General features: G+C 40.4%; 2 protein-coding genes across 4 annotated transcripts in view; both read right to left on the minus strand.

Moving 5' to 3' along the window:
• The window catches only part of adam22 (ADAM metallopeptidase domain 22), a 64,827-nt gene extending 58,437 nt beyond the window's left edge, over positions 1–6,390 (minus strand). For both annotated transcript variants that reach the window (XM_071468753.1, XM_071468752.1), the window contains exons 1-3: positions 5,873–6,390; positions 5,378–5,538; positions 1,819–1,895 (exon numbers count right to left, since the gene is read on the minus strand). In XM_071468753.1, coding sequence (XP_071324854.1) covers positions 1,819–1,895; positions 5,378–5,538; positions 5,873–5,963 — 329 coding nt within the window. In that variant the 5' untranslated portion in view covers positions 5,964–6,390. The remainder of the gene's footprint in view (positions 1–1,818; positions 1,896–5,377; positions 5,539–5,872) is intronic.
• Positions 6,391–8,704: 2,314 nt separating this feature from the next.
• On the minus strand, positions 8,705–15,392 carry dbf4 (DBF4-CDC7 kinase regulatory subunit). Of its 2 annotated transcripts, XM_071469224.1 has the most exons (13): positions 15,128–15,265; positions 14,874–15,023; positions 13,728–13,897; positions 13,210–13,413; positions 13,015–13,065; positions 12,857–12,926; positions 12,638–12,714; positions 12,462–12,507; positions 12,260–12,305; positions 12,040–12,165; positions 11,614–11,728; positions 11,067–11,182; positions 9,973–10,922 (listed from the first exon to the last, which is right to left on the minus strand). In XM_071469224.1, exons 2-13 carry the CDS (start codon positions 14,932–14,934, stop codon positions 10,115–10,117), a joined length of 1,890 nt encoding a protein of 629 aa, XP_071325325.1. In that variant the 5' UTR covers positions 14,935–15,023; positions 15,128–15,265; the 3' UTR covers positions 9,973–10,114. The 2 variants fall into 2 exon arrangements, with proteins under 2 accessions (XP_071325326.1, XP_071325325.1); XM_071469225.1 differs by having other exon boundaries at positions 8,705–10,922; positions 14,874–15,392.
• Between the last annotated feature and the right edge of the window lie 334 nt (positions 15,393–15,726).

The raw sequence follows: 15,726 nt of genomic DNA on the forward strand, positions 1-15,726 counted from the left end.
CACCCTGGTGGTTGAGGCACATATTGTCAAATAAAGGCAAAAGGCCAAAAAACATCTTTGTATCATCTTGTATCACAATTTCTTTAAGGTCAAGTTGGTGTCACCACATTGCTCATTTCCCCCGACCAACAATCCAAAACCTAAAAATATTTAGTTTACTCTAAAACAAAACAAATGAAAGCAGCAAATCTTCATTAAAGAGATGCTGCAACCAGAGTATGTTTGAAAAATGATGAAGTGATCATCAAAAAAGTTGACAATTTTTCTTTGTACTGGCTATTTGATCAACAAATAGGACAAAGATTTCTAGAGAAAGCAGATAAAATTCACAGTACAGTGCTTTACTGCACAGATCTCAGTCTCTCATTCTTATTCAGAGCCACACATGTCAAACTGTTGCCAAGAGCTGTCTGCTTAGAGGCCAGTTCATTCTCTGGTAAGCTAAAAACAGGATTTCACATTAGTGTTTCCTTTCCTCTCATATTCTGATGGCCTTTCTCCACCACGTCCAGTTAAGAAATTATAGAGAAGGGCACAGTAAAGCACACTATGTCACACAGATGAATAATGACTGTGCATCAAACCAAGTGCTGATGAAAGTATACATGCACATATGACAGCTTGTGCATGTGCATGTCCTGCGTGTATGTGTGAGCTTATATCCATGACCGGCCAATATATTACGCAGTGATCTCTGCAGGCTTCACAGAAACACATCCACTAAATCGGAAAATTCCTGCGTTGTAACATTTCACTCAGTAGGGGAGTGACTTCCGCTGTGACAAGCAGATAGCATGACTATATGTGTGCCAAGTTCATAGGCTTTCTGTCTTTTGGGCAAAATGAGACAAACATGCCATGGTCTCAAATAGTGGCAGAGGAAAACAGAGGCAATACAGGAGAACAGGAAAAAGGTAAAAGTCTGTGAGGTGGAGGCGAAAAGGTAGAGAGACAGAGTAAGCAGGAGAGAGAAAATAAGGAGAGAGTGGTTCTCACTTTCCATCAGCAGTGCTGTGATCAATATCAGTGTCTGACAGAGTAGTGCTACAGCCTTTACCATAAATCACTTCCTATTATGATAGAACCTCTAAATCACACACACACACACACACACACACACACACACACACACACACACAATAACTGACCTGCTGCAAACATACAAACACACACACACACACACACACAGATACATATACATTCATTCATACATACAATGGCACACTGCAGCACACACTAACACTAGATATTATTTATGTCCTAAGAGCGAATTCCAAAAACAGGTAATAAACATCACCAGGGGAGGAAAATTTGACTGCTGTCCAGTGGTACCACAATGACCACCTTCAGTTAAAATACTGGAGTGAGCACTAGTTTATTACTCAATATGTGCTTGGGGATTTATACTAAACAAGTACACATTGTGAATTTCTATGCAAAAGTGTCATTCAGGCCCAAGCAAGACTGCAGACTGGGATGATTTCAACGAGCAAGTGAACATTATCATTTTATGAACATGTAATGGAAAAAATGAAGCCATTTCTATTTACATGAAACAATATGATGGTTGTCAACTAAGCCATAGCATATTAAAAAAAAGGTTAATATGCAAGAGGAAAAATAAAGCTACTAACACAACTGCTGTGAAGACATCAACCTACAGACATAGCTTGTTAGGAAATCAGACAGCTAGACAGGCAGACACCTAGCAATCAAGAAAGATATACAGACAGAGAGATAACCACATAGACATACAGCCAGCTCACCAAACCAATAACCAGACGGCCAGCCAGACAGATTTAATGATGTAATACTCACTGATTCAGTTCCACATCCAAGATGAATTCTCTGCCAAAAGCGTTGACTTGAAAGCTTGCTTGGGCCACATGGTTCACCTAAAGAGGTAGAAGTGACAGTTTTTACTATTGCTAAAGGCAGCAATTATCATATTCATGCTTCAGTTCATTATCATATGCACAGATCAATTCTCATCTACACTGATGGATGACTGCATTGTCTTTTTCAGCATCAATCAGCAGTCAGAATAAGACTGTTTTCATTAAGCCATCAAGGCCTGTCTTCTTGGTCTGGATCTGAATTTCTGCAAAGGATCTCAAAGTAACACTTGAGCTAAAAATCTGAAATATGTTTTTTTGACACCCACCCCACACAAGTAAAATCCATATGGACAAAATAATGTACTATTATTTTACCTCAATGACCATTCATTTCTGTTTACCACATTGGTTTTACAAACCCACGGATTTAATTTCTTACACCTATACTGAATCAATTAGTCTTTTGAGTTGCCATATTTTTGTCTGGCAGCAATGATATGTACATGCACATACAGCAATGCTCGCTCTTTCTTCTATGACTGCACATACTGTGTGTGATTGATTTGGCTCGAGGAGGGTCTGATTCATTCTCAGCGCTGGGCACATATGGTACAGGCTTCATTACACCCCCTTGGGTCAATGAGAACCCCACACAATCATTCCTCTGCAGGTCCAGGGGAGTCCCAGAGCTGAGCTAAAACACAGATCACACCCCCCCGGGCCTCGGCCCACAGGCTACCTTCATTACAGACAAGCCGCTGCATGACAGAAAGTGTGTGTGTGTGTGTGTGTGTGTGTGTGTGTGTGTGTGTGTGTGTGTGTGTGTGTGTGTGTGGTTTCCGTTTGAGGAGGTGCCCCTGTGCTCACCCAAGGACGAACTTAGCCCATGAGGTCCCCAGTGACCACAGACTCTATTGTTCTCAGAGTGTCTGTGCGTGGTCATTGCATATATGACCGGGTAAGAGGGTGTGTGGGGGTGTGTGTGTGTGAGCACATACAAAGGACAATCCCTTTCCATGGCACACTTGCAATGAAATCTAATCTAGCAGATTGGATCCATGATGGGGAGGAGGTACCAGTAATTGTGTTTAATGAAAGCACATCCCAGCTTGACTGAGCCAGGCCGATATTCTGAGACCACTACCGACTCTTCTTACACTTATTTCCGTGACTGTCGAAGTATGACTTTGTATGACTTTAAGTGCTATCAGCGCAGTGCACACACACAGACAGAAAGGCAGGCAGGCAAAAACACGCAAACCAACACACACATGCTCAGACTGATTCCACTTGAAGCGTTTGTTTTTCTACCAAAACAACAGGAGCACTTTGCTGAACTCCCCACTGCTCATTCAGCGGTGTTTGTGTCTCAGACTGAAAATAGGCGATGCAACACAAGTCTATAAATAACTTCCTGTGTGTCACACATTTTCAGAACTATTTGACAGATTTTTTTTTAGGCTATTGATCTAAAAACAGCCAATAAATGATCAAACTTTGTGCAAGTGACATCACAAGTGTTAACTCTCTAGAGAACAAGAGACTAAGAGGACAAATCAAAGATGCCATCGCCTGCCTCCTCCTCCTCCTACCCTGGATCTATTCCTCACTTGCAATGTATATTTCATACCCTCATGTAAACTATGAGACCGTTGATGATTGCCTATGTGTGAGTGAGTTTTTAAAATACATTTTTCAGGCACAGTAAACTAATCGTATTTCCTGGGCTGTAAACTCAGGAATTACATGCTTGTCTTAGCTGGCTCCAGAGAGGGGAATGACTCATGATAATATAAGGATTTAGGGATGATATGATCCCATTTGATCAAATCTTCTTAGAATCTTTGAAGAAAGTAAAAACGTTAACTTGTTCTGCAGAAATTAGTCTCCTGGATGTAAACTCCAGCCCACATAAAGCCGGTGTAATGTGACCAACCTGTGATGAGATTAGTATCAGCTTCAGAAGAAAAATATTAAAATGATACATAACGGCAGATGGTTGCTGTTAGTTTGTTTAACCATCGGGCTGCAGCTCTGTCTGGGGTGTGAGAGAGACAAAGGGTTAACACCGTCCTGCCTGCCACCATCTGTAGCCCTCTCCACTCTCCGAGCCTTGAGTAGGCTAGCCTCCACAAGCCTAAGCCGCACAAATTAAAAACGCATGACAGGTTTGCACAATGCTAATTGACTCATCCCTTGAAACGAACCCAGAAGAAATGCTGCTTCACTGAACTGAATCAGTGAACACAGTTACAGTGATTATAATTATTACTGCACTGTATCAGTTATTACAGACAAGGCCGAATGGCTCTGGCAGGTTTTCTTGCCAAACATTGTTGTGCCTATGGGATTTAGATAACTAGCAGCGGCTTTGTGTATACAATTTCATGTCCAAACATAGTGCAAAACCAAGTTTAATCAATATACAGCCTATTTTGCCTATTAGCCTACAGCGTTTGACTGGCTACGTAAAGGCGCTGATGACAAGCACTGGCTACAGAGCAAAAAGGTGTTAAATAACTGTAAATGTATGTGTCCATTTAAAATGTTATTTCAATTTATATATGTGGAGATCAGTCTCTACCCCACATTTCCTGCTGATAATCACAAAAAATATTCAGATATTCAGCTGGTCGAGTCGGAAAGATACTGGATTTTTGAGGACAATACTGATATTGAAATTTGAGAGCTGAATTTTTATTAAAATAAACACATAACATAAATGGACATTTTTGATAAGCGTACCTCAAAAAAATTTGGCTATTAAAGAATTGTGACCATGTTTGCCACAGCGGGACATTTAACAATTGAGAATTAAACCTGTCAGTCCCCTCTGCTGGTCAAGCTATGTAATAACAACACCATTTCTAAACAATCTTAAATATAGTGTAACCACATAACTTTACATTTCTCTTGTGTAACCTTTTGATACATATAACGCAACATATGCCACAATACACCAATATATCTGTGATGATCAAAAACCTGCTCATAACATCAGCCACAGTCAAGCTTTAACAGCTTCTCTCTGGTCGCATTCATTCATGAAGAGGGCGAATGCTACTTAATGGGACATGAGATTTAAGCTGGTAGGTGAGGCAGCTGCTAGGAAAGCAACCCAGCTGGACAGACAAGTCCTCACTAAAATATTAATTATCCTGGTTGGTCAGATGACTATAGCTGATGAGCTCTTAAATGTGCAGTGTGGACAAAGTAAAGAGCAACAACAGAGGTCCTATTACTGAGCGGGACGTTAAATCAGTGTATAGGTACAGTGGTCTTTTGCTCATGAAGGCACTGATGACCCATATAACACCTGCAGACAGTCTGATTAAGTGCGGTCTGTTCCTGCCTGAATGTCTCAAGCCGTCCCTGTTTCGCTGGTAATCACATTCATTATTTATTTTCCAAAGGAGAAGTGGGGGAGAGGAGGAGTCGAATCAATGCAAACATAAACAAGCGAGATGTCTCCTAAAGGCATCCTCCATGTAGACACTCCTCTCTCGACCCCGACAGCACATGAAAACCCCCGTGTGTACCTGCGTGGAGCCGGAGCTGGCTTTAACCCTGGTGCTGAGCTCATCCTGCGTGATCTGGCTGCGGTTGTGCCTGCTGTAGAGCAGGCGGAGGGGAACCGTGTCCTCCTTCCCGACGAACCTGCCTGCATCACGAAGAGCCTTCGAGCCCGACAAGGCGTCTCCTGCACAGAGGGGAAAACACCGATTTCATTGCCCGCCTGTCCCTCCGTGTGGAAATCAGTAGTGATACAGGGACACATTCATTACAAAAAAAAAAAAACAAAAACAAAAAAAAAAAAAAACACTGGCATCCGAAATGTCTGTTTGTCCTATTTCCTTTGATAACATGAAACAGCTATGGGCTGCGTGCATATTTTAAATGTAGATCATGAATTAGCCGAAGCCATGAAAAAAAAAAAAAAAAAAAAAGAAAAAAAAGATTAAACACAGGTCTATTAATGATGATTTAACGCTTTGTTTGCGCATTTATGTAATATCCAAAATAGTATCAGTTACCATCAGGGCTGCTCTGGTGACCGACGTGCATCAGTCCATAGACGCACAAAAGGGAAATCCACCATCTCGGGCTCATCATCAGCATCATCATCACCTTTCTCTCTCTGGTTGGAAATTATAAAACAATGCGGTATTCCAGGAGCAGGCTCTCGGGGTCCTGCCTTCGCTAGGAGAGTTTGGAGCCGGGGCTGGTCGTCTGGTTAGCGCAGTCCCTTTGGTGGGGGGCCATCGGGGTACCTACGAGTCTGAACGCCGGACTCGTCTGAGCGCACCGAGACCCCGCGGATCAGAAGCACGGAGGAGGCTGGAAGGAGAGAGTGGTGAGGAGGAGGGAGGGATGGAGGGGAGGAGAGGACTGGGGACACCTCCTTAAAACACATCAATATCCAGCGGCTCACTGCAGAAACGCCTAATGCATAAATATGAGCGCATGGCAGGATGGAGAAAAGCTGCGGATCCGGCCTTCAGCCGACTGGATGGAACGGGATGATATCAAAGTCCGCCTCCTCCTCCGCGTCCCTCCATGTTAAATTACTGCAGGAGCGCCATTCCTGCCCAGTTCCGCCTGTTATTATCATCATGACTCACGCATCATCTGCCGAGGCTCCAGAAGCCAAGTCATAAAAACGGGGAGATGAGATGTGATGACCACGCTTGGAACTGTGGTCTGCGGCGCTTTTTGTTTTTGTGGATGTTTTATTTAATAAGATACATGTAATTGTTGTGTCTTTTACATCCTGTGACATTTTTCGGTTTTGCCAAAACAACAAACAGGAATGTTTTTTGAAAAATCATGTCAAATTCAATAAGGGCTCCTCGCTCTTCTTGCACAATTTGTTCCTTTGTCCACTTGAAACTGTTGGCACATGGCAGCATCAACACAATCTTTTTACATACGGTGCATCCGGAAAGTATTCACAGCGCTTCACTTTTTCCACATTTTGCCTTATTCCAAAATGGATTAAATTCATTTTTTACCTCAAATTCTACACACAATACCCCATAATGACTAAGTGAAAAAAAAAAACTGCTTTAAATTTTTGTAAATATATTAAAAATAAAAAAAACTAAATTAAAAATAAATCACATGTACATAAGTATTCACAGCCTTTGCTCAATACTTGGTTGAAGCGCCTTTGGCGCGAGCTCCATCAGGTTGGATGGGGAGCGTCGGTGCACAGCCATTTCCACATCTCTCCAGAGATATTCAATCAGGTTCAAGTCTGGGCTCTGGCTGGGCCACTCAAGGACATTCACAGAGTTGTCCTGAAGCCACTTCTTTGTTATCTTGGCTGTGTGCTTAGGGTCGTTGTCCTGTTGGAAGATGAACCTTCGCCCCAGTCTGAGGTCCAGAGCACTCTGGAGCAGGTTATCATCAAGGATGTCTCTGTACATTGCTGCATTTCCCTCGACCCTGACTAGTCTCCCAGTTCCTGCTGCCGAAAAACATCCCCACAGCATGATGCTGCCACCACCGTGCTTCACTGTAGGGATGGTATTGGCCAGGTGATGATGGTTTCCTCCAGACATGACGCTTGGCATTCAGGCCAAAGAGTTCAATCTTTGTTTCATCAGACCAGAGTCCTTCAGGTGCCTTTTGGCAAACTCCAGGTGGGCTGTCATGTGCCTTTTACTGAGGAGTGGCTCCGTCTGGCCCCTCTACCATACAGGCCTGATTGGTGGAGTGCTGCAGGAATGGTTGTCCTCCTGGAAGGTTCTCCTCTCTCCACAGAGCAACGCTGGAGCACTGTCAGAGTGACCATGGGGTTCTTGATAACCTCCCTAAGGCCCTTCTGCCCCGATCGCTCAGATTGGCCGGGCGGCCAGCTCTAGGAAGAGTCCTGGTGGTTCCAAACTTCTTCCATTTACGGATGATGGAGGCCACTGTGCTCATTGGCGCTTTCGATGCTGCAGAAACTTTTCTGTACCCTTGCCCAGATCTGTGCCTCAATACAATCCTGTCTCGGAGGTCTTCAGACAATTCCTTGGACTTCATGGCTTGGTTTGTGCACTGACATGCACTATCAACTATGGGACCTTATATAGACAGGTGTGTGCCTTTCCAAATCATGTCCAATCAACTGAATTTACCACAGGTGGACTCCAATCAAGTTGTAGAAACATCTGAAGGATGATCAGTGGAAACAGGAAGCATCTAAACTCAATTTTGAGTGTGATGGCAAAGGCTGTGAACTGTGTACTTATGTACATGTCATTTTTTTTGTTTTTTATTTTTTATATATTTGCAAATATTTCAAGCCAACTTTTTTCACTTTGTCATTATGGGGTATTGTGTGTAGAATTTGAGGTAAAAAATGAATGTAATCCATTTTGGAATAAGGCTGTAACATAACAAAATGTGGAAAAAGTGAAGCGCTGTGAATACTTTCTGGATGCACTGTAAAACCAATCTATGGAAGTCCACACCAGACATTTAACCTTTTGTGGATTGCCCCTGACTCACCATGCAAATATTCCAGCTGATGAGTGATTTTTAATTTTTTTTTTGATTGTTCACTAAAGGAGCTGACATGGCTCTGGGGCAAGAGTTCAACACAATCTGGCACAATGTTACATGAAGTCCCTATTTACAGCCAGTTAATGTAATGTAAGGACTGGAGATTTGTACTGTAGAAGTGTACATTTGAATAAATAGTTGTCTATGTGTGTTATACTGTGTATGTATGGGACCCAGCACCTGCAACTTTGTAAAAGGCAAGGGGGCAGAGGTCGTTTCCAGAATGGCACATGTAGCATGTCTAAGCACAATAATCATAAAGCACAGTGTGAGCAGGTTAATTTATAGAAGAGCAGCACAAATGACAGTCATGGCAGCAGTCAGCATTGCCTTTATTTGCAGTGCTTGTACCTCAGAACAAATTGTTGCTCATGTCTTTTTCTTAATGCCAGTGGCACAGAGACTCCCATTTGACCCAGTGCATTCACTTGAGAGAAGCAAGAGAGAGCAAGGGCACTACACTAATGCTCTAAATGCTGGAAAAATGGGAGAAGCTGAGCTAATGCATCAGAATAAGCACATGAAGGCAGGTCAAGAAAAGTGCACTTAGGAAGAATCCTAAAATGTCATCTATAATGTCAAGTACCACACATCCAACCTACAGGTCATTCACATTAAAACACATATACAAGCAGCATGTGTATTTTACATACAAATACAATCATGTTCCACGTGTCCAGGTAGACATAGGGGTCAGTCTCTAATTACTGTAGAGAATGTTACCTTAAAGCTTTTGTTTTCCATCTGACACACTTGTAAATGAACAACATTCATTTAGTCAGCATGCATACAGAAACTGAAGTATGAAAATTGAATGAAAACTTTTTAAGAAAAATATATTCACTCACTTACATTTCATATATTTTCCAGTGGCAATGAAAAGTATTCAACCCTTTTACATTTGTTCAAAAATACATTTGTTGGTCACTTCATGGTATTGAGAAAACATTTTGCGTGTTCAAGTTTAGAGGCTGAACTTGCTGTTCATTTTGTTCCCAATTCTAATAGAACTTGCAGCATTTCTGAAATAATATGATATGGAATGATTTCAAGAATTAGGCTACTTACACGAGTGGGCAAATAGTGGATATTTTAGTCCACAATGAATGTGCATAATATTACGAAAACCCCTTTCTCTAACAGAGTAGAGGAATTAATTGAATCCCGGTAAAAGCAATTATATTATCAATTTCCCTTATTAAATCTAAAACCATTACAAAGGAGATTTAGATAAAGACAAGAAGAGGACTACAACTTAAATCAAGACAGATGTTTCCTTCATGGGAATATTACAGTACTGAATACATTTCTTCAATTTCCAGTCCATTTTGATAGCTCTTTGTGTTGAGTTTAGAATATAAATGCCATATGAATGTAATTAACACATTTTTGCAGAGAATGTTATGTGCAAAATGATAAAAACCAAACATTTTATAGCAACTGTAAATGTTATTATGGTGCTGACATGTGACATTTTACCTGTTCTAAATTGTATATATTTTATAAAATGCTGTAAACAAAATGTTACAGCACACCAGCAGCTGCCTTTCATCTGATATTGAATAAAGGGGTAAAATGTGCATTTTCAGCCCCTGAAAAAAAATAACTCAGTGTAGATCATTTTGTAATCAGTTGGCTTGCTAGTTCATGACAATCAACGTGGTATGGTTCTAGTAGTGGAAAAGGCAATAATAGTGCAGTCAATCCCTTCAATTCATTTGTTCTTAGTCCTCAAATCCATGAAAGTCCACATCCATACCATCACTTGACTGGAAAAGCTCCCAAAGCTTCAGCATGGAGTTGTCAGGAGCATCGCTTGGCTTTTCCTGTTCAACGTGTGTGGCTACTTTCCGTCTTTTGCGTTTATAAACTCTGATCCTTCTCTGTATTTTCCGGACTTCAGAGAAGCTTTGTGGAGGAAGCCTTCCATCTTTATTTTCTGCAAAGTTGTTTCCAGTCATTTTGTTGGTAACTATGCTTCCATCCTGACCAGCCTCAAGCAACAACGACTCCTTGTTCACATCAGATTCCTCTTGTTGATTTGTCACAACATTTATGTATTTTGAGGAATCATTCTGTCCACCGATACTATGGAAGAGTGAGGTTGAGTTGTTCATGTCTTTGTGAGATATTTGGTCCACCAAGTCAACTTGAGTAATCCTGGAGGAAAAAGAGACAGGACATTCACCTCTGGAGGGGGCTGTTTCCCTCTTGGGCTGAGGAATTTGAGCCTGCTCAGCTTTTTCAGTGCAAGAATTCTGTCTGCACAGCCGTTTACATGCAAGAGATCTGTGCTTGGATCTGTCTGAGTAAGTGTAAAAGTTCCTTCTGTCTCCCTCTCTGTGAGTTGGAGGAGCAGAGCCAGGAACTGATCTGATTTTTAAAGCTTGTCCTGAATAAGATTCCACTCCGACAGTCTGATGCTGCTCCTCTTTAATAGTCTCTGTGGTATCCAGAGCTCCCTTGTGTCCTAGCTCCGTTTTCCCACATGGTCCAGGAGCAACCAGAACAGAGGAAACACTGCACTTTGGTCTAATGGGAATAAAAAAAAGTGTGTTAACTGTAATGGAATAGGAAGATAAAAGATCTGGACAAGTCAAAAACAAAGATAAGAGAGATTCTTGTTCTTACCAACTTAATGTTGATGTAACACATAAAGGAATGGGGAAACATTACCTTTTAACTTTAGTTTTGATGTGGATGAAGTTGCAGTGCAACGTTGAAACCTCTCTGTCCACAACCGAGTACTCATCACTCTTGGAGAAAGCCTTGTGGCGTTCACTCTGTAGATGCTGAACAAAAATGTACTCAGTTAAATTATTGATAATCACAGCTGTCCAGCTGAGGCTACTGAGCACACAATTTCCACTATTGCAGTAAAAACTACATACAAAAATGTTTTTGTGTGTAAAGTATGAGCAGTGTTTATCAGGCATCAGGTTCAACTTGTTTGTTGTACCATAGTTGTTTACTATTCATACATTTAAACCATTAATTAAACATCTACTCTTTATATCTGTAAATTGTGCTGTATCCAAATTACAGTTGTGGTATATTAAAAACCCTCCTGTCTAGTATTTTTTAAATAAATTAAAGGACTAATAAACAACAGTAAGCCTTATAGTTTTAATGTTTACAACAACAGAATGTGAAGCATGTATGCACTGCTACCATACATTACTGTTATAATCGTGGTATTGTATTTACGAATGTGTAGACTTACCATTCTAAGGTTTTCATATTTGATCATACAGCACTCGCAGTAGCCACCTCGTTTCTTGTCTCTGTTCTTCTTTCGGCCGTGAGCTCTCTCCTCAGTGGCTGAGGCTTTCGCGCCTCTGTTCCCCGAGAAGCCCAGAGGTTGATCAAATAAATGATAACAATGATGAAGAAAATCGTTTTTTGATACACCATACAGCATAATTAAGGATTAATAGCAGGCATTAACAAAAAGAGATACATGTAGTCTCAAAACACCACTGTAAAATACAAAAGAAGCTGGATGCAAAATTACATTTGCTACTAAGATATTCATTCTAAAGTTCCTTAGGCAGAAATTTAAGTGGGAATAAATGAGAAAGAGTTCTTAAAAAGATTTGGTCCACATCTCAAATTAGCTAAGAGTAATGCAGAGAAGAAAACAACAAACCTGTGTCCCTGCTGTTTGTTCCCAGGAGGATCCTTGTCCTCGACACAGAAGGGACTAAAAGGTGGAACAGCCTTCAGGTTGAACTCAGGCATGTTTGGCATTGTGAGGTAGATTGGACGGTAGTGTCTAAGGAAGGGAAAAGAAACATTTTATAGTGCACAGATGTAAAGAAGTTTAAGAGAGTGGGTGGATACTTTTTTTTTAATCTACTGTCTTTTACCTGCTTGAATCTTCAACCTTGATGAAGGGTTTACTGATTCGCCCCCCTGGAAAAAACGTCATATATGGTCCATTTCAATTTGAGCATGTATATACAGAGCATCAAGAACAACAGACTACATTTTAAGCTAAAAAAAAAGCACTGACTGGGTAATAACTACGTTAGCTCAGAAAACATGTTTAGTCCTGAAGAAGACGTTTACCTTTGCATTTCTGAAAGCCTTGCTTTGCTGCTGACTCAGATTTGACCTATAAAGAATGACAGAAAAAGCACTTAAAAAATGGTCTGTTTAAACAATCATGCTTACAATAATCATCCCAAAAATATGATTTCATTTCTACAAAGGATGCATTTGAGATTTTAAACCTATAAACTTACGTTTGTTTTGACAGCAGTGGTTGCAGGACATTGGCTGCTGACAGTCTTTTTTCTCTTCTGTACATATGCTATTACATCTGCAATTGCAATAAAAAATAAATAAAACCACTGTAAGTCACAGCAAAATTAGCTACCATTTCATGTACAGCACAAATTCAAATACTGTTAAAACTGGTTGATGTAATGTAGCAAAAAACTGATGTAGCCTCTACAACATACCGTCTATGTAGAGGATTTTCACACCCCACTCCAGAGCATTTGACAGAATCTTGTTCATTTGTACCCTCTCCTAAAAACAAACAAGTGTCTATTAGCACAGAAAAGTAAAGTGGTAATTAAAGTTCCTTTGTAAACTCATTAGTATTGACTTAACAAACCTGCTCTTTCACCACTCTCTCCACCAAAGACTTCCCTCGACTTGTGACAAACTGCAAAACATCAACAGAAAATTTAAATTTTCTAAAGGGGTAGACTTCTGGCAAGAGGTTCGCGAGAATGCAAAAGTATATCTTGCTTTATTTTGAGGTGAAGCATGTGAAACAATGACACACATGCACTAGAAGTGAACTCACTGTGTCTGCTTGACCCTGAGACCTGCTTTTGACGTTGTCCCCGTGGCTGCCAGGCCGGTGTGGGTTTGAACGAGGGTGAGGTGAACTCTGTCCAGAGTCTGGACTGGGGACAGGAGAGTCCTGCTTGAGGCACTGTACATATCTGGCCTCCCTCTTGTTGGATACCAGATACTTAATTTCCTTACTGAAGAACTTCTCAACAGTCTGAGAGACAGACAAAAGAAGGACAGGATAAGATTTTTGGGAAAGCATTAACACCTTTATAACAGTCCTTTCTGTGCCTTAAATCTTATTCTAGTATCAGCACCAAAACAAAGGCATAACATTTGGACTGAGATGAAAAAATATCAAAGAGAACTCATCCCTTGTGTCTTTTTGTAATTATCATAGTATTAGACTGACGATGAAGAATCAGCATAGTTCAAGGGCTAATTGGTGACAGTCTATGATATTATCATGATGACAGCAAAGCTTTCTGACAGTAAAAAAAGAAGGAACCCAATGTGTTTTGGTCTTACCCCTCCGAGTTCTTTGATGTCACTCTCCAGTGTCTCTGCTGCTCTGTTTGATGGCAGGTCCAGGTAAAACACTTTCCCAGCAAAAGGTTTGATTTGAGCAGAAGATGAAACACGTGATGTTGGCTTAGCCTGGCTCAGTGCTGTCTTGTCACCAGTGTTGACATCCTTTCCTAAAAGACAATCATTAAAGTCACAAAGAGAGAGAGAGAGGGAGATGATCAATTCAACAAGTTAATCTCAGCTGATTGTATGGATAGCAACAATTACTCAGTTAACTGATCAACAGCAGAGGAATCCATTCATTTTACAGACAGATTGATCAGTCATTTATTTATATCACATGTTTAATGATTACACCTAGAAGTGTAGTTGCACAGATGATCTTGTTTTATAATCATTATCAATGAGGTATGTTTTTTACCTTCTGGTCTAACTAAGTAACTTTAAAGACCAAACAAACTGCTTCATCCTCTTTTAGCATCTCTTGTCTCATTTCACACTGTGTGACCGGTGTCCTTGAGTTTAGCCACTGGTGTTGATGTATAGCCTGTCCTCTCTCCAGGTCTTCAAGGTCCTGCCGGTGCTTGGCAGCACCTTAAGTTGCCTGATGTTCTCACACAAAACATTTTCATATTTTGCCTAAAACTCTTTAACTTGTCATACTTAACATTGACTTAAAAGTATATGTCGTGTATGTTAACTTTTGTTCCAATTCTGTTTCTCATCAATTACAGAGTTGTAATTTTACAATGCTATGTCTGTATCTACAACATCTATTCAATCTCTAGTCTGAAGATTGATCTCTCCTCCGTTTTTCCTATTAAAAGGTTCTTAATCTCGTGTTTTTCCTTATTCATATCAAGGGTTTGGGGAAAGAGGATGTCCTATATTGTGCAGACTATACAGCCCTTTGAGACAAATCTGTGATTTGGGGCAAAATAACAAAATAAATTCATATGTTGAATAAAAGGTGTAGTTTATAAATTTTGTAGAGCAAATGACTGGTATAACTGGTAAATCCTAAAACAATCCCCGTATTTGTATTTGATGATACAAACCGTCAATTACCTTTACGTTTACGAAACACGTAAACAATAACTGGTAATAAAACTGTTTCCAAAATAAGATACTAAACAATAACTTTACCTTGCCAGTTGGGTCCTCTGTGTCTCTGAACGCGTTTTGGCTTCATTTTATTCTCTTTCATTGAGAAAAAATAATGTTTTTCTTGCCCGTCTAGCTTGAGTCAACGTGCCCCAGGGAGTCCTTGTTTGTCCAGTAGGTGTAAACAAAGCTCTTTTCAAAGAACACAAAGAGTGATGCAAAAAGCGTCTAATAAGCGGTAATAAGAGAAAAATTTACGTTAGCTGAGACTGTTGTCGTTGCGAAGTTTAACTCACAGTGACAGTTAAACACCGACTTAACGTTCGTTCACAGTGTCGGTTGCCAAGCGGACAGACAGCTTTGTCGGTTAGCAGCTGCGCGTACGTTACATAATTTCTTAAGTTAAAGTTAATAAACATCTCCAGAGTAATGTTTTCATGTTTGTTACCACGGACTATCCATCGGAGAGCTGTTTTATGACTGTGTAACCAGCCGGAATAAACTTTTCAGATCACAAAACTTCCCTTTCCCGCTTTAAATCCAATAGTGAAGGAAGTGTGTGTTGCCATGTTTTACGCTTTCCGGGCTCGTAACTATTATCTGTCTTAAGTTCTCAATTTATTCTTAAATCCTAAAATCTGAATTTAAGAATATAATTACAACATTTCTGAAAAAGATAATTTCTGCCTTAAATAAATTAAATAAATCTTGACATCCACACCCTCAAGAAACAGAGAGGTCTTGGCGTTTTACAGAAACTCTACCAACCTGGCAACACTCAAAATAAGTAAACACTCCCTTTGTGTTTGAATGTGATGTTTCCACATTACTGTAACGTAAATAAAACAAACCGATATATTACAAAATGTATCAGGAAATTGTTACATGTACAAAA

Source organism: Trachinotus anak, unplaced genomic scaffold (assembly GCF_046630095.1).
Source record: "Trachinotus anak isolate AG129_WGS33_773 ecotype Australia unplaced genomic scaffold, CSIRO_AGI_Tana_v1 ptg000032l, whole genome shotgun sequence".
NCBI lineage: Eukaryota > Metazoa > Chordata > Actinopteri > Carangiformes > Carangidae > Trachinotus > Trachinotus anak.